Source organism: Pleurodeles waltl, chromosome 5 (genome assembly GCF_031143425.1).
Source record: "Pleurodeles waltl isolate 20211129_DDA chromosome 5, aPleWal1.hap1.20221129, whole genome shotgun sequence".
Lineage (NCBI taxonomy): Eukaryota > Metazoa > Chordata > Amphibia > Caudata > Salamandridae > Pleurodeles > Pleurodeles waltl.
Genome location: NC_090444.1, coordinates 594,834,466 through 594,854,411, shown reverse-complemented (window position 1 = coordinate 594,854,411; position 19,946 = coordinate 594,834,466). Strand labels below are relative to the sequence as shown.

At 41.3% G+C, this 19,946-nt stretch overlaps 1 protein-coding gene across 1 annotated transcript in view; it reads right to left on the bottom strand.

Moving 5' to 3' along the window:
- COG2 (component of oligomeric golgi complex 2) overlaps nt 1-19,946 on the bottom strand; it is a 231,880-nt gene that overhangs the window by 185,309 nt on the left and 26,625 nt on the right. Inside the window, exons 4-5 of the mRNA XM_069234441.1 lie at nt 16,120-16,200; nt 8,973-9,076 (exon numbers count right to left, since the gene is read on the bottom strand). Of these exons, the coding sequence (XP_069090542.1) occupies nt 8,973-9,076; nt 16,120-16,200 (185 nt within the window). The remainder of the gene's footprint in view (nt 1-8,972; nt 9,077-16,119; nt 16,201-19,946) is intronic.

The following is a 19,946-nucleotide window of genomic DNA, read 5'->3' as shown; positions in this document are numbered from 1 at the left end:
TTTAATCTGGCTGAAGAATGTCAGAATCTGCTCTATTTAAAATCAGGTAATCTTAGTGGATCGGTTTCTGCAATTTGTGCCTTCAATGTAAATAAACTACACACTTAAAAAGAAAAGTGAAATTCATATTCTAAACCTTTTGTTGTCACAGACACATCTAGAAGAGACCACACCTGCGAACATTAATCAGAATTAGAAAAGCCACTAAGTTTAGCTAACAACTTAAAGCCCTTGGATGCATCCATCCAAGCAGTCATTTATTATCGATGCACTCAGTCACTCATTTTTGCACTCACTTATCTAGTAACAAATACAATACACACAAACGTATTTTCATTTACAAGCCAGAACTATTGTCTGTGTTACTAACGTTTGAGAGGTGTTGGGAGTGCATCTAATACTTTATGACTGATAATCTGTGAGGCATGCGAGCGCGGTCAGTAGTGTGTAGCTACTAGTATGGGAGGAAGTATGGGAGTGCTCTCAGCAGTGTTGCACTGCTAGTCTCTGAGAGGTGTGAGTGATGTCTAAAGAGTGAGGCTGCTACTCTGAGGCAAAATTGTTGTCAGTAATGTGAGCCAACTGCTTGATGAGGTGTGGGAGTGCTGCTGGTAGTGTGTGACTGTTGGTGTGTGAGAGGGTTTAAGAGAGCTGCCAAAGTGAGAAAACTACTCTTTGTGGGTGTGAGTGCTCCAATTAGTGTGAAACTGCTGGTCTGTGTGGGGTGGGTGTGCTTTTAGTAGTAGGGTGAAGCACCTATCGGTCGATGAAGGGGTGCGAAAGCGCTTTTGGTAGTTTGTGACTGCTTCTCAATAAATGGTGTGAGACTACTGTCTGCAACATGTGACAGCTGGTTTCATGGGTGTGAGAAGTGGAGTTTTGTTTGTACAATGAGACTACTGCTCTGTGAGTGGTAAGGCAAAGCTGCTGTTAGTAAAGACTACTAGTATTGTGCTGCTGCAAGCAGTACAATACTAGTAGTGTCTGAGGGTACTTCTAGTAGTATGTCACTGCTACTCTGAGGAGTAATAAAATGCTATCAGCAGTGCGTAACTGGTAACTTAGCGGTATGATAATGGTGTCAGTAAAGGGTGATTGTTCATTTGCAAGGTGTAGGACAGTACAATTGGTAATATGTAAACGTCAGTCTGAAGGTGTGACTACCTTAGTCAGTGGGTCACTGCAAGTTTATGAGGGGTTTCAGAGTGCCGTCAGCAGTGTGGGACTGCTACTGTAGGAGGGGTGTGAAGGAGATGTGTGCAGCGTGAGACAGCTATGCTGTGGGGGTACTGTGGGTATTGTGTGCAATATGAGACAGCTGCTCTGAGAGGGAGTCAGGGCTTGGTATCTGCAGTGCGACTGGAAGTCTGCAAGTGATGCAAAAGTCCTGATGATAGAGTGTGTCTGCTAGTCTAATGCTTGTGAGAGCTGTTGATAACGCACAACTGCTACTTGGTTGATACATAGTGTGCAAGGTGTAAGAGTGCTGCCAGAGTGAAACAACTACTCTTCTGTGTGGGGTGTAAGTGCTGTCAGGAGTTTTAGACTTCCAATCTGTGAGGGTTGTGAGACTGCCGTTTGTAGTAGGAGACTACTAATTTTTGAGGGATGACAGTGCTGCAAGTGGCAGGAGGTTGCTAGTCTGGAAGAGGTGTGAACGTGTTTTTCTAGTATGTAGCTGCTAGTCTGCAAGGGGTGTGAGAGTGGAGCTGGTAATGTGTAACTGCCAGAGTGAAGTTATGGCTGCTTTAGTCCGTAATTGCTTGCTTGACTGCCAGGGCTCTGAGAGTACACATGGTATTATGAAACTACCCCTGTACAATGGATGTAAGAGAGCTGAATACAGTGTGAGATAGTTACTCTGTGAAGGGTGTGAAAGAGCTCTCCAAAGGTTAAGACAGCTACTCTGTGAGGGGTTTGAGAGTTCTGTCAATAGTGCAAGGGAGTGACAGTGCTGTGGAAATTGTAAGAATATCTGTGGTGTATACGTTTAGCAGTGTGTGACTGACAGTCTGTGAGTTGTGTGAGGTTATTGTTGGTAGTGATTAACTGGTAGTCAGATGGGTGTGAATGCTCTCTGTAATGTGACTGCTACTGTGTCAGACTTGTTAGAGTGTTAGCAGTAGCATGATATTCTAGTCTGCGAGAAGTGTGATAGTGCCGCCGGTATTCTAAGACTGCTGATCTGTGAGAGTGTTGTCAGTACTGTGTGAGACTTCTATTGTGATCAGTGTGTGCAAATGATAGTTTTTGAGGTGTGTTTAGAATATTGGTAGTACAGCATAGCTGCTAGTCTGTGAGGGGTATAAGAGTGTTGTCGGCAACGTACGAATGTTAGCCTGAAACTGTGAGTTATGGTGTTAGTCTCTGAGGGGTAAGACAGTGCTCTCAGTAGTGTAAGAGTGACTGTGCAGTGACAATGCTATGCTATGAGGGATCTGAGTGTGCTACCTGCAGTGCAACGGATACTCTGAGAGGTGAGAGTCCTGTAGGTAATGCGTAATTAATAGTCTGAAAGGGTGTTAGTGTCATAAGTAGTGCAAGGCTGCTAGCCTGTGAGGGGTTTAGGAGTACTTCTGGTAGTGTAAAAAGTTTTGTGTTTGAGAAGGACTACTGTCAGCAGTGTGAGACTACAACCCTGACAGATAAGAGAGTGCTGTTTTTATCGTGAGACTGCTAGTCTGTGAGGTGCGGCCAGACGTTTTCTGGGAGTGTGAGAGAGCAGTCACTAATGTGTATTAGTGATGAGAGACTGCTTCCAGTACAGTGCTACTACTACTGTATGAGAGAGCTGCTAATAATGGAACGCTTTTAACCCCCACTTCCTAAGGCGCAACATCCGATCCAGACCAGGCAGAGATAAATATCTCCCAGTGGATCGCGGAATGCACAGACACAATCACCCCTGCCAAACCTATCAAACCCAAAGTACCTGCCAGAAGAGCCAAATGGTTCACCGCTGAACTGAAACCCACCAGAGAATACTGCAGGCAACTAGAAAGAAAGTGATGCACAAGCAAAAAGGCAGTAGACCACACCACCTTCAAAACAGCCCTCAACCAGTACCACTGCTTCCTGAAAGAACCTAAGAAAAGCGCAGTGGCAGAGCATACAGAACCCAGCAAAAACCACAGCAAGGATCTCTTCGCCATCATGAAGGAATTCTCCAATCGCATAGCCAAGAGAACTATATCACTCCCTCCCAAGAACTATGCCACACCCTGGCAGATTTCTTCCACAACAAAATCTCAACCATCTACGAGAACTTCAAATTGCAATGCCGCCTCCGACCGCAACAGCTACTCTCACCCACGAACCCCAAACACCTAATCAACCATTGGGACCCCTTCAAAACTCAAGCCACAATCTCAATCATGAGCTCGATACACTCAGGAGCACCCACAAAACCATGTTCCCATCACATCTACAACCTTGGGAGCAAAACAAATGGCGAACAGCTCAAGAAAGTCCTTAACCTCTCCATCACTAAGGCCTACTTCCCTGAAGATTGGAAATATGTTGAAGTAAGGCACCTCCAGAAGAAACCGGTCGCTGACCCAGCAGAACTGAAGACCTACCTACCAGCCCATCTTCCTGCTCCCCTTTCCATTGAAGGTTCTCGAAAAGGCAATAAACCAACAGCTCATCAGACACCTAGCACACCACAACCTCTCAATCCGGATTCTGAGCCAACTACAGCACCAAGACAGCTCTGATCGCAGCTACAGATGACATCAGGACCCTACCAGACCGCGGGGAAACAGCAGCTCTCATCCTCCTGGACCTGTCAGCCACAACTGACACAGTCTCCCACCACACATTGATCAAAAGACTACACCAAATCGGAATCCAAGGAGACACTCTCATACTGCACCATCTCCCACCGTACACCTCGGATCCCAGGTAAACCATGCCTGGCGGCCAGCCGAACTCAGTTCTACACCTCCGCCCCGAAAGACTACACCTGCAACCTCAGCATTATCCTGACCAGCAAGCTATCCATGCAGAAACAGGTAAACTCAGTCTCATCCACCTGCTTCCACACCCTACGCATGCTCCGTAAGATTTTCAGATGGTTCCCCATCAACACCAGAAGGACCATCATCCAGGCACTCACAACCAGCAGGCTGAACTATGGAAACACTTTCTACAGAGAAATCACAGCACACCTCCTGAAGAGACTACAGACAATACAAAACTCTGCAGCAAGACTCATCCTAGACCTCCCTAGAAGGACTCATGTCACCCCACACCTCAAGGAACTATACTGGCTTCCAATTCAAAAGAGATGCCAGTCATAGATGTTGACCCAGGCATACAAAGCCATGCACAACAAAGGGCCAGCATACGTCAACAAATAAATTGCACCTTTCACCATCCTACCAGACACCTGCGATCTGCCTCCCTCTTCCTCACAGACACCGCCTGGATCCACCAAGCCAAGGAGGATGCTTCTTCTCTCACCTGGCAGCCAAGGCCTGGAACGACCTTCCTCTGCACCTCAGGGCCACCTCATTGCTCCTAGAATTCAGAAAAGGCCTCAAGACCTCACTATTTAAGAGAAAAGAATTCTGCGGAGCACCCAGCGTTTCTAGCGCCTTAAGACCCTCACAAGTGAATTGCCCTGCCTCATAAACCCTGATTATTTGATGATGGTGTGAAATGCTCCTCTGTGAGGAGTGTGGAAATGCTGTCAGTAGCATGAGATTACAATCCTGTTTAAGAGTGCTGTCTATAGTGGGGCTGCTACTTTGAGGGGTGATTGTGACCAAGGATAATAGGAAGAGAATCTCATAGGCCTTTTGGCCAAGCAACCATTTTTAGAAGGGCACTGTCTGTGAGGCTAGGTTCACCCCGCTTTTGAGTCTGTTGAAAACAATGGGAAACCTGGCGTTTTCTCAAATGCAAAAGCTAATAATTTTTTAAGGGAGATTCAGTTCAATCACCGACGAAGAGAGCTTTTATGAGAAACAAAACAACGGCCAATATTCTTTAATTCATTCAATGGTCAATGAGGACACCATGAAGCCTGTTTGAATAGGACACGTTCAGAAAAATCCCTATTCTCAAAGGGTTCTTAGGCCATAAACATACATCCTGTCAACAATACCTCATTTATGCTTGCCAAGAGTTCACAAAAGGATTCCTTGCACATGTAAATGGATTACTACTGTGGATTTCTCTGTCACAAATGAAGAGAAATCCATGGTCATAAACCGCACAATGGGCAGGAAGTGAACGTTACAAGGTGTGCCTTGAAAGTTTGTGAACACCAACTTACATGTACGCTTGTGAGCATCCATAAACTAACATCGAACCTTTCCTACACTGGAAATTGTTGGAAAGCTACTCCATCTAATGAAAGGTAGAAGAATGGACTGCCAGATAGCTAGGTTTGTAGAGGAATGTAGCTTTCCACAAAGGAACCCTTGAAACATGTATCCCCAGCATAAAGACAATGTCAACAGACAGCGATTCAACAAGGTCTTACTAAGGTACTCAGTGTGTGCAATTTCCATTGTACAGAGCACAGTACACTGAAATAAGTAAGTTTTAGTGTGCAGAGCATGTACGTGTGAATAGCATAAGTAATCCCAGTCCAAGGGATACAATGTGCACCAAACATCTGAAAGCTCCCAACTAAGGAGCCATTTAGCAAAACAGTTGGTTAACATGATCGCTTGGGTGCCAGTTAGTGCAAGCAGCAATCTGGAACACTGACAGTGCAAAAATCAACCATTATGGTTGACTGTGTACTGACCTGTGGGTCTCTCACCTCTCACTTTAGGGTGGATTAAATAGGCTATCTGCCATGACTGCATGTATCCAGAGGATGTGGCAGACTGCTTCCCATTCGCTCTTCCGTGGATTTTATAGAGACCTGCTCAATTCTATGGGGAAATTAAAATGCCTGCATTCTGTGTCTTATTGCATAACTATATTACACTACTAACTACCTGATACAAGGTATGTACACAACTCTGGGGACTCAGCAGAACACCAAAAATCGTACCACACAGGCCACTCTAAAATCCAACAAAGAACTCACCCATGGAGTTGCATGCTACCTTGTCCACTCATGCTTCAGCAGTTCATTGGGGGGGTGAGTCGCTACATAACTGCAATTAAAATATAATACAGCGGGTGCTCTAAATATCCTACTGTGTGGTTCAGAGTATGTTTATAAAGAGAAACGTTGAATCAAAGACCTGTAATAATGTACATCTTTGACCAGTGGAATATGGGCAGGGAAGGTTTAGCTGTCACAACACTGTACATAAACGGTTTACATGCAGACGACTGGGAAGCCTAGTATGTTCTGGTACTCAGTTTACCAATAAGCATTCATTTTGATGTACCATCGCCCTCCTTAATTTCAAAACATCATTCATTTCAAAACTCATTACCTAAATACAAGTCTGATTACAGATCTGCAACTACCGAGTTTATGGTGCTTCATTACTAGTTGGACAACATTCAGGTTTTGAGGCTTTTGGCCTAATTGACTAATTTTAACTTATTCCCAGAGTTTCCCGCTGTTCTTCTTGTCCTTTGCTGTCCTCTTTGCTGAAGCGGTTAACATTATTATTATTAGTACAGGTTAATTGTAAACACGGCGCTATCACTAGTGGTGTTTCAGTAAGGTAATGTAGACGGTCTCTCAATGATTTATTCAGTGTTGCTTTTTATGAACCTATATGTTTGTCCTGGTTTACTTCTTAGCTTTAAAAACGTGTTTTGGTGCTCTATGACAGCAAAAGTTGTATTGCATTCTGGGACTGTTTGCTGTGAATACTGCATTAAATAGTATTTGTTTTACAACAAAAAAGAAATGTAATGTGGGGTACCAAGTATCCTAACTAAAAAAAAGCGATTGCTATTTATTCTACCAACATGAGCAATTTAACCCCACAATATTTTATTGAATATGAGAGCATTTGCAAAGTTATAGCTCTAGTAAAGATATATTCTACAAACACCCGTAATCGCTAATGGGAAAATGTCATCCGATCCTATGGCAAAACTGATCCTCTTCATCGCCAAAGTCCAATCAAAATATTTGGGAACAGCGCCACCTTGTGGAAAATACAGAGCAAAACGTCAAATGTATTTATAAAGGGGTCACTAGTAGAAACATTCTCTGTTTGTGCCAAGACAACAGCGTCTGGACAGAAATGCCTTCGTTGAAGCAACCCACGATGAAGCAATCTCTAAAGCTTCCTTTTTGTTTCTTCAGTTTCGGTTTCCTGTATATCCATTTCAACATATTGTTCCTCGCAGGCGTTTTTACTGTCTGCTTGTAATCAACACAGCTATGGAACTTTCAAGATGTACCTGAAATCACTGCCGGCAGGGGAGTAAGAAACAAATACAGAGGCAGCCCGAAAAATGATTCTCTTGAAATGACTCGGTTTAGTGCTCCGTTTTGTCTACTATGAAATAGGCACGCCTTAAAAACATAGTGACTCAAAACAACTCATTTACTAAATGTCTTGTGAAAATGTGTAGAGTCCCCGAGTGAAGCTCATCTGGTATAGGGAATTGGTATGCCCCTCACACACCTTTCCTTTCCTACATTGGGCTTGGATGCCTTTCGGTAGTTTTTCCACTGTCAACTCGTAACGTTTCATGAAACGCAAGACACTTAAACACAAGATGGTCTCTTTAAACAATGTAAACATTTACTGCCCAGAAAAGCCAATAAGCAACTGCTTTGCCGTAATGAATACTGCTGAACAAGTGACATAAAAACTAAGGTCCCTCAAAAGCCCTCTCTCCTGTACACTGGAAAGACGTCGAAGACGTAAAATAGACTAGAAATTAAATATTTCTTCAAGTTAGAATTGGGATATCATTTTAAGTATGAAAGACTATAAAAACTGAAACAACATTTTATGCAATAAAAACAGTATAGATGCATGCAAACACGTATAGAAGTTATTAGTACAAATGTCCCACAAACCTCCAAAATGCTACAACGACTTCCCATCATCCTACTTTGAGACCAAACTCGATTGAAATGAGCATATTTAAATACGATGGCTACCACTTCACTGAACATTTTTTTTAATTTTTAAATACACTCCAGAATAAGGATTTTAATAATCCAGCTTTCACATTCTTCACTAACCCAACTTTTACATTCTTCATCTGACCTAAGTTGTGCAGTACCCTGTGTGTCCTAATGTTGCATTTGATCGAATGAGATCCACAATAGCGCAGCTAGTCAGGAGACGCCAGAAAGTATACAATGTTGGTTTATGCTGCTGCTACCAAAGCAGCACTCTTTCAGTATTTGCCTCCTTGTGCTGGATGCCCTACGGGAGGACAACTCAAAGACACTAAAAAGTGTGCCATTATAATCAACAATAATTTATCCAAACAGGAGTTTGCCTAATAAAAGATGTCCTTGCTATTGCATTATCTGCTGTGTTGTGAAGCTTATGCAGATGTATATTCTAAAAATATTTACATTGGTATCCCAGGGTTGTTGAACATTGTATACAGACATATGTTACATGTGCTATTTTGTATCCAAAGGAATGCAACTGAATTACCTTTAATGTATTAAACCCACTGGTAAGAAAGTAATTGCAGGTGCTTTACTATGGAATCATAGCAAACCCATCAGGGATCATAATCTTCCCATAACTACCTCGGAACACAGACAAAGCAGGGACACTTATCACTGGTTTGTTCTATTTCGACATAGGCTAACTCTGCAAATGCAAGTTAAGATGCAATGTATTCTGTTTTGTTTGGTTCACTCCATTTCTCTATGCCCCCTTTTATTTAAAAAAAAAATGTTCAGCACTCATGCTGTCTGCTGTGCAACAAGGGAAGCGCATCTACACTCAATTACGGGATTCACGTACGCTAAAAATCACCAACATTTTAAAGGCTGTGTTTAGACTGAGTATGAATCTCATGATGGAAAACAGTTGCAATGCTAGATACAAAACATTTTTCACCTGTTTGTTTCAGCCGGTGATGTTTCCTTTGAACTCTGAGTGTTTAAAATGGTTTCGATCTTCTCAACCGATCGAATAACCTGAATAAGTCTCAAAACATACATCTGTAAGGCAAAGTAAGAACAACTTGAATAACTATTCATGGTCAGATGTATTCTTCCCCGACCTACCAAACCCAAGGGCAGAAGAAAGGAAAGTTCATAACCAGAACCTGATGTGCTGGTGGGTAATTACGACAAATTTGACAGTGCACTGGACAAACATTTTAAGGTTTTATATATTAAGAGACTCAGAGCTAAAGTATAAACCTTTTACGTGACAATTCAATAAGAGGAGCACAAAATATGGATCCACAGATGTTAATCAGGATTCACATGCATACAGATGAAACCTTAGTCAATCTGCATGTGTGGCACAATACCTGCAGTAATAGTTTAGTATTATGAACAGATAAGAGCAGTGGTTCCCAAACTTTTTTGACCCGCGCCTCCCTTGACCTATTGGCTATTGGCTGCGGTTCCCCATTATGCTATTTTCTTTTTTTGGGTGGGTGGGGGGATGTGAACCGGGCCTCAGGAGTACTTACATTTTTCACGCTGAAAATAATTGGAATAAAGCCAATGAAGGTATTATAATCATAGATGTAACAACATAAAAATATAACAGTTGTTTAATTAAAAATATATATAATTGGTTAAGTCAGAAACAATATAAACTATGCTTAGAAATCTGTACTGAGGGGAATGTCTCCAGTACTAATCCTATGCTAGACAGCATATGCTCTTCTCTGCACTCTGGTGTTTGACTGTGCGTCGCACAAAGCAGCCTATTTGTGTGCTAGATCTGGGAGTGACACCAGCAGCATGCAAAGTTTTGCATATATGGTGCTGCACTCTGTTTTCTCTTTAATGCAACAATGCACAGCAAAAATTTAAGTTTCATCACATTGTGTGAAATCTCAGTAAACTTGAGCCTGCAGGTTTTTGTGAATAGAACTAGTGTGTACTATAATTACTACCACTAGATGGTGTTTGAGGATTAAACTTCAAGGCCCTTCCTTGCTGTATTTCAATTTCTCACTCGAAATTCCACAATCATGAGCTATGCACTCTAAACAAGGAAAACGGCTTTTGACTTTTTTTTAATGGAGGGGATTATCTAAGTTCTAATATACAGCTGCAGAATTAGGTCACTGCTATCGGTAATGATGCAGCTCATGGCGCCCCTGTCTTGTTTTGATGGCGCACCTGGGCACCGTGGCGCACAGTTTGGGAACCACTGGATAAGAGTATGCATCAAGCAGGTAGCACATAAAGCGTAGTCAACTCAGAAAACCCATACATTTGTGAATATTCGAAGAGTTTGCATGTTGTTTGTTACCTTGAACATACATATAAAATATATCCTGCAAAAGCCAAGATTATGTGTGTTCCATGCAAGGAAAAAAGAATAATACATGGAGACAAAGGGGTTTAATCACAGGGAAAGTACTTTTCCCTGTTGGGAAAAAAAAATAAACGTCCCATTTTTTGTGGCATGTGTGACTTATGTACTTGGTGATAGTGATCTCGGTTTCTCATTACAATAATTATTTGCCTTAAGTATTTACTGAGTTTCCCTTTAGTGTCCTAGTCAAACCAGAGATTGGTTTGATTATTAGCGGGGTTAGTCACCTTCCAGAGACCAGGAGAACCCAATTCACCCACCACAGCCTCAGTTCTTGAATATTCCATACTTGTCCCATCATTCCCAGACTTTAACCTTATTACCACAAAACAGATGTTTGCATACTTTATTCTACTGATCAGTGTAGTTATTTTACCTTAATTGTTCTGATTTCACTTCCTTATTCTTTTCAATAACACTGTGGATCACCCTCATGGTTTATATTCCTGGCACCAATACACATACACTGCAAAGAGTGGTCACTTTCAGGACCAAAGATAAGGCATAAGGGATATGAACATTTTAATAATAAACTGATGAGGAGGTCTCTCCAATCAAAGAAATGGGCTTCAGCCAATCACATAGGTCTCTCTCATTCAGTATAACAGGAGCAGTTTTATCTCCTGGTGCGCTTGTCTTACAGTTAAACCTGGAACCAGTAAACACCAACATGCCATGTTTGTTGCCAATACTTAATCCTCACTTCTACCTTGCTGAATTTAGCATGAAAATCACCATCAACAATGACTATGTATGACTTAGCAAGACATACAAAGACACAACATTCAAAAACATGTTCAACCATGCTACACACCTTAGTTTTCAAACTGGTACAAATAGGAAAGTAAGAGTGGACTTTATATAAGGCCAGAACAAACTTTGCGGCTTCCGATCCAATGCAAATGAAATGACCATACTTAGTTTCAAATGCAACAGTCTGAACTCTCAATTGCTTCTGCTCTGCCAGAACACAGTTACCTTGCCCTTTCTATATCTTTAATGCATGCTTGGAAATTACATTACACCTGCTTAACATTACCACACAACTTTCTCCAATTTTGTGCACCATTATAATAGCAACATGCTCCTGAAAATCCTATCTGCTCAGGAGTCTGTGGTAGTCAACTATATTGCTTGAGAGGATTGAATCAAGGTCATACAGAGGACTCTAGCACAGCCTTCTAATGCAATGCTTTTAAGGTGAGCCCCCAATCTGTTAGAAATGGTTGTCTGTGATCCAGACTATCCATTCTTTATTATGAACCTCCTTTTCCTGAAAAATGTGTCAAGAATATAAGAGATCTGTGTGTCAAGTAGCATAGTAATGTGCAAGCCAGCTAGAATGCAGTAGGCTGAAGGGTTATTAAAAGCACATGTCCTGTGGCATCACTGAACCCTACAAAGATGCCCTTGCCAAGGCCAGTTCACACATTACCACTCACCAAGGTACGTTAGTGTATGTGTGTGACCGTAATTTGGCTTGGTCATCATCTCTTTTCATGTTGCACAGTTCACTATTGCCAGAGCATCGGCTTAGATTGTTCAGCTAGAACACAGTCTTTTAACTGAGTAAACAAAGGGACACACAACTGAGGAATCTAGTACTGAATTCTCTTACAGCTCCTAACAGACAAACAATCTCTTGATTGGTTTCCCCCAAAGAAAAGTGGAATCAGCCACATACAAAGTGAGATCTGAATGTACTGTTTTGCACAGCAGCTGTGAACTTGTGAAGTTATACCAAATGCCATATATATCTTGTAAATCTTTCTTGGCCCACTGCTACTCTGAGAAAGCCTTGCACCAAGTAAATCTTTCTTGGCCCACTGCTACTCTGAGAAAGCCTTGCACCAAATTCCACCCCTAAAGGATAGTACTTTATACAGATAATAAATCTGAGAAAACTACCTTTCAGCTATGTATTTTTACACACTTCTGTGTTTTACCAATTTATTGCAGTACACTACTCTTATTCAAATTTTGTTGGGCTTCTCTAAATTTCTAATTCCTAAAAGGTTTCAATGACTGCAACATCGAATCAATTATGCAGAACACTTTATACATCTCAAACTCTAACTAAATCACAATAACAATGCAGTATGTGTTCTACCTCTATGCAGACAATAGTATGCGCAAAACAGCTTATTTGATTGACCCACTATCTATGAAGCCTCTGCTCCTTCACATGAGCATCAAAGCACAGGTCTGACTAGTGGCTGGGTATTGCAGAGAAACATGACTTCCTTCTATTCTTATGGTCCATAAAAATAATTTGGTACATCTCAAATAACTATGGGCTGTTGAAACATCTGCTTTCTCAGTAATCTCAAAGAATAAGAGAAAATATTTATGCTCACAAAAAATATCTGGCAACTACAGGGCTGAAATACTTTTTGAAAAAATAAATATATGTAGTGCCAAGCATAAGGTCAACAATGAAGCTATCTACAAATAACAGATTGTTAAGCTACAATTGTTTTAAATTAAATCTTTTACTCCAGTAAAGCTAATGAAAATCTTCTGAAACACCCACAGCATGTTACAAATGGCAGTTGGAGGTTCATTTATCTTATCAACTGATGTGTGTGCTAAAGGCTTATTCAAGCGACATAAAAATGGTAGATATCTGAAAGATGGGGTGGACATCTTCAACTTCTGAAAAGAAACAATGCTGGGATTTTTAGAATACCCTAAAATAACTACTATGCCTAAAAAATAAGTATGGGTTTTTGGTTGTAATAAATTAGCAAGGAAGTAGCATTAGACAGACTTCTTCTCAAGAACAAAAAGAAAATGTAAATATATTCAGGAAGTGGAGTCATTGGACAACATACTGAGATAGGTGCCATGTTTTAATATGTTTTGTTAACATTATGTACAACACAGGCCTTGCTGTGTGTCAGCCTTATCTGGTTGTGTACATGAGAAGCCATGGTAAACAGGCCTGTACTAAAGCAGGCTTGCTAATACAATGGATCATCATACATTTAACAAATATAAAAGATACTGCTGTTTTGGCCGATGGATCAGTTCTTGAGGGATGCTGACAGGCTGTTCTCAAAGTTCATGCCTAATGGTATATGGTGACTATAAGTGACTCTGCAAATACATATAAAAACATTGGGGTATAAAAGTTGTAGTCAGCTGTTAGTAACTTAGGTAGACCTTTAGAGTAATTGTGCAGGACTGAATGATGAAATATGACTGACATGTATTTTGTAATCACTCTGGTAACAATTTCATTCATCAAATTATTAATTATTGCATACATTATGCAAAGGATTTGTAGGGGAACAGTACATAAAAAATAAAAACTTTATTGTAAAATACCAATACTTGTGTGTGAAATGAATTTATGATTTGGGACAAGGATCTGCCAAACCACCTGTATTTAGAGCTCTCTAGCAGGTTTGTCCGATTCCTAACACAACCATTCATATGAGCATAAGTCAAATCTTTAATGGAAATGTTTTTTAAATGTTTCATATTGGTGATGTAAGGCCACCTAAAAGATATTGTACATTATTACACGTATTAAACACATACTGAAAAATAACGGCCTTAACTCAAACAAAATTGAAAACATTCTGAAGAATAAAAATAAGAGCAGTTAGCCTATGTGTTTTCACAGTTATTTATTTATATAATAAATAAATATATATATATATATATATATATATATATACACACACACACACACACACACACACAAAGCATTTTTTGACTAGCCTATAACTTTGGCGTTGTTTGACAAATCTTCATTAAATTTTCCAGACAAAAAAAAAAAAGGTGCAGGTTATTCTTGTAGCGCATGGAAAGATTCGGAGTGATCCGTCAAGAGGGGGCCGAGAAAAAGGGGGGGGGGTTAATACACATGCGTTTCCCATTTTAATTACCATAGGAGTTTTGAACATGACTACAGTCCGAACCGCTGAACGGAATTATACCAAATAAGGCAAAAAGGCAGCTTTTGGTACCCAGATTACGCTTTCAATTATTGGGTAAAAAAGCCATTCAGTATTTGAGAAACTTAAGAAAATCCAAATTTGTATTTCTTGGGCCGCGGATCCTCCCTGACAACTTTGTGAATACTAACCAGCTTGTGCAGGGAAATGCAGAACTCTAATTGGTTGCCAACACTTCAACCAGGAAGTGTTGGCAGCCACCTTGGGACTTGGCTTTAGCAAAGTCCCTAGGTAAAAAGTGAAAAAAAGTGAAACAAAGAAAATAAAATCTGTGTTAGTTCCCCCAGCAAACTCCCCCCACCCACAAGCAGCCCCGGACCACCACCACCTCCTGATTACATAAATAATGAAGGTGGTCCATTGAGGACCCCCTGCCCCAGGGGCCACCACCTCCGCAGGACTATTTTAACATTGGAGGGGGGTGCACGGCCCTCCTCATGGAGCTTATAGCCCTGGGGACTGCCACCTCCCAAGGCCAGCTCCTGCTATTTCCCAGGGTGCCAACCCCTGAGACATAGCTGTTTGCTCTGACTTGCCAAGAACTTTGACAGTTCCCACCAAGTCACAGCAAACACTTCGGTTCCAGCAAGCAAGAACTGTCAAACTGCTCTTGCATGCTGGAATCCCGAGGTTTGTTCTGCTCCCCGACCCGCGGGTAGGAAAACAGAGGAAACAATTGCTTTTACAGACAGGAAGCTGCATCTCTAGAAGCTCCCTATTTGCAAAAGCAATGTCGGCTCCCACAGAAGGTGGAAGACAGCTGGAATCGCAGGGGCCTGGAGGCTCCCCACACAGTCCCCAACACACAATGTGTGCCCTGCAGGATAATCAGGATGGATGGCCAGGCCCCGGCAGATGGGGTCCTTGTGGCCCCCTCGTCTCCAAAAAAGAAAAGTAAATGGTCCCTGGGATCGAAATTTACAGGCAGAGGAGGGCCTCATGGCCCCCCCTCTCCTAAAGGGGCCAGGGGAGGGAGGGCCTCCCCCTAACACCACTCCCCAAAAAAATAAGACAACCGGACCATTCTGGCAATGATGCTCATTTCACAGTAATTGAGCCTCAACAGGAAGTACTTACAAATATACACGTAGCAGGTGCCACAGTTAAAACTCTTCTTCTGGAAAGGACAAATGATCCTAACTTCTGGAATTTGCGAAGGCAAAGCAAGTGTGTTTACTCTGTGATTCTATATTAAAAAAACGATCTGAAATCCTTTGTGGAAGTGAATGGATCTTTCATCTACTGGAACACAATCAAACACTCTCACACCCAGACAGACACTCTTGCAGCCAGTCTCACACCCAGACACACCTATTCTCACACCCAGAGAGACAGGCCCTGCAGCCAGCTCCCACTGCGCAGTGGTTAGTGGGGTTGGCTGCAGGGACTGGCCGTAGGGTTGGGTGGTTATAGGGGGTCGGACGCAGGCCTGGCCATGCGACAGCCCCCACCATGCATGGACAAAGGCACTGCTAATTACTCCTGATATTACAGCACTCTTGACAATTTTTATAACATCAATAAAAACATCAATGATACATTAGAAGACACATTAGTGAAGGAAAACTGTGCATGGTGGGGACGTGACATAGTTATCTTAGGCCGCGAGTTATAGTTACTTCGAATAACTCAAATTGTTGAATATTTCGAGTAAATTCAGAACCTAACTATAAGGGAACTGTAATCTTTGTTTTTTAAGTGAAATATATATTTGTAAAACTTTTAGTCTATAGTACCTTCTTTTTTCTAATATCCTCTTGTTTAGACAGATGGTCATCTACTGCCCGAATGCCTTGACCAACAGATGACTTCAGGCTCTACAAAATGAAAGAAATACAAAATGCATTATACTGCTGTAAGGAAATTCAGATCTTTTGTCAGCTGCTACATACTGTAAATCTAACAGATCCAACTCAATTCAAAGGGGCATTCACCCAGCTATTCTTGCCTAATCTGCAGTAGACTCGTTCTAAAGACATTGTCTTGGATCCCCCACCCACACAGAAAGCAATGTTATTTTAGCCATTACCTGAGCATTTAAAATGTAACCAATGTGTGCTAAATATTAAAATATATGAACGCATGGTTATAAAGGATGGCAAGATACAAGATGTTGACGAAGGAACAAATGAAATTGAAAAGTTCTGTTTTGCTGCATTGTGAATATTTCATCCCTAAGCTGCTCTGCACATTTTTGCAACACATAAGCAGCCGGAATACAAAGCAACAGATGCAAATACCATGATGCAAACTGTTACTTAAGCAGTTTAACGGCAGTCCCTTGATTTGTCAAGTTATGAAAAAGGGAAAAAAGGTTTTCCTAGTTTTGAAGTCAAGAACTTTTTTCTGTGTTCTAAACAGTCTGTTTATACTCATTCCATCTTATTGCCACAGGAACTTGAAGCAATGAGGTTCTTCAGTGCTTGCAATCCAAGCAAAATAATCTTAAGCGTAAATAAACATCAATGTATAACAGATCAAACATCCACAAACTGAGCCAAAAAGTGCATTCTTCACCATGCACCTTATTGGAAAAATAGCAGGCTTGAAAACTTTGTTTCGTGTTTTATGTGGATGTAAAATGCTGTATTTTATCCTTTGGAGGGGCTGTAATGAACATATGTCAATACAAATAAGGCTTTGGACAGCAGCTGAGAAACAATGAAGGCTAAACACAGTAGTTAACAGAAGATTTTATATCACACTTTGTTCCTTTAAATTATAATAAAAACATAACATTAATAAAACTTGTTGCTTACCAGTAACTTAAAGTAGTTGAGAAGTGTCCTTTAACTACTTTGCAGAAAAGATACACTGAAGGGCTGACTATGCTCTCAAGGGACGTGCTGTAGGATGGTAATAAAATGGCTGTTTTGCAAAGGTGCATTGTTGGTGAGCAATATCCTAATTGATCCTACCTGCACTAGTTATTATTCTATTTCCAGAAGGGGATACTGTCCTTGCCTCCTCAACCAGGAGAAATATGTGGGATTCCCCTCTCACTCCTACAACTTCTATAACTATAGATTTACTGGCCTGGAAGGAAAGGCTCTATGGGCTTATATGCAGTCTGCTCCAGCTGAACCCGAAATCGCAACATGATGCCCTACCTGGTGCTCTCCGCATATTGTGAACCTGCAAATTTAAGCAATTACCTGGGTCTCTGATCCTGAGCACCATTCTTGGTGCCGACCTCCTCATGCACACTTGGAAGACCCCCTGAGGCTCAGGTCTTGTGATGCTAGTGGGTATGTATCAAAGACTAACCTGAAATTAGGGGCTGTTACATGTGGCCAACAGCCTAACTCTTAGGGCCTGAACTGATGCACAAACTTAGCAAAGGACATCAGCATCAATACATAAAACCGCTGTTTTGGCCTTCTTCCCAGGCTCAGGGCAGATCAAGGCCACTTCATTCTGCACATTTTTCCTGGAAAAATAATACTGATCTACTCTCTTACTAGGACTGGCGTTTTTGATGCATTTGGGTGCTTTTCACGATGTTGGGACTAACCCTTGATTTTCCCTTATTCAACCTACCAAATACCCCCACAAGAGAAATGCCTGCTTTAGATGGACAATTGTTGTAACTAACCTGTCCAACATGTGACCACCCAGGGACCTATTTCAGGTAAATTAGAGGCTTTTAAACAACCACATAACTGAGGAGATTGTGAATTGTGGCTAAAAAATGCATGCCTGCTGAACTTAAGGATGGGAATGAGTGTAGGGCACTGAAAGCTAATTCTCATACTGAAAAAAGGTGACAACTCGCAACACAAAAATACATGATTGAGGGAGAGCAGCTAGTATGGCTTGGAACGTGGTATCACAAGATGATGTGTATAGGCAGTTTGCATGGAAAAAGAACTCAAGTTGGCACTTGATAAAAATGGTGCCCTGAAGGCTCATTCCAGGAGGAATAATTGGGACAGTTGGTATATCAAAATAACCGTGACTGGCTCACTTAAGTGGTTTGACAAGAAATTCATTTGGATTACAGAGAATGATCCTCTTTGTCCCACCATACTTATAAGTGCACACACACATGCCTCTTTTGGTCCAATGACTTTTCTGGCTGTCCTCCTTGATCACCATTGCTTGAGTCATGAACAAAAGTGACCTCATTTAGAAAGCAACAAGGGGATTCTATTATATGAAGATTCAAATAAGTTCCTGCACTTAGTTCAAATGTGCAGCAACTCATTAAGGTTCCCAGATTTCTAAACCCTGGGTTCCTGCTAATGTTCATGGTAACTTTGTTCCTACTTTAAGTATCTTGCTCTTCTTAGGATGTACACATTCAGCCTCTGGTAACACAGCGATCTAGAATTGTTATTTTTAAACCATTCTAAGATAGTGTCTGTAGTTTCACACCAATCACAGCTCTACAGGCCACAACAGTGTCCGATATCACGTTCAGTCTTCTAGGTCGAACACTCTCCGACAATGAGTTAAGATGTGCTTAGCACTTGGACTTTCAACACGTGCCTGGGTTTGTCTTTACTCACCTAATCAATAATTGGACATAGTGCCCACACCTAGAACACATTCAGGCATTGCTCTTTAAAATTACAGCCTGATGATTACTCGCCAAAGCAGTTGTGCCCACACCATTCAGGTGTTTTCTTTATTATTAAAACTTTGTGATTGGTTTTTAATGCTTATCTTCAACAAAGCCTCATTTGAGCCCCACAATATTTAGGGGTTCAGATTACCTCAACCTGGCCTAGTTTTAATACCATGTCACCCATTATCCAGGTAGGAGTCACACTGTGCATACAAATGTAGATTAGTTGAAATTATATCCATTTCCCCTTACAGGGTGCAGAGAATACTGAAAGACACAAAGTACCCTTAGGAAATACGTTGCACCTGTCCTAGAGTTTATAGGTCCTGAAGAATCTGCCTACACCTTTGGCAGGTAAACACGTTGACTTTACAAGTGCAAACAAGTATGCTGTTTTTAACATATGCTAAACAGCACGAACATTAAAGTACAACAATACTTCTTAGACAACTTGTATGTATTTTTGGAGGACTCACCAAATCATAATGAACTTCTTTAGTAAATTTATGTTGTAAAGAGGAGTATCCAAAATGCATCCCAATGGCTGCAGTACTCAAGGCATACACACAGAGCCCTACCACCATTCATGTGTCACACACACACACTGTACATGTACCCAAAAGCAACATGCACAATGGATGATGCCAGGTTTTTGGCCTCACATAATAGCGTAACTTTAGGTGAGATGAGTCAGTAGACCACACTGACTCTCTGTCTCCAAAGTCTTGGGAAGGAAAAGTGCACTGGTCCTACACCTGGACTCCTCCTAATCTGTTAGCAGAAAAACAGTGGTTAGATCTACCTACACTTACTGAAGCTGAACTTTTGGGCAACATTTCTATGGACATAACGCCATTCTCAACTTTGAAAAAAGAAAAGGAAATTCTTAACTTCAAAAGAATTGGGTGCCAGGGCATTTAAGATGAAAGAAGACAAATTCTTAGTGCATCCATTCCCAATATAAAGACTTCTCTCATCTGTCAGTGAATGTTT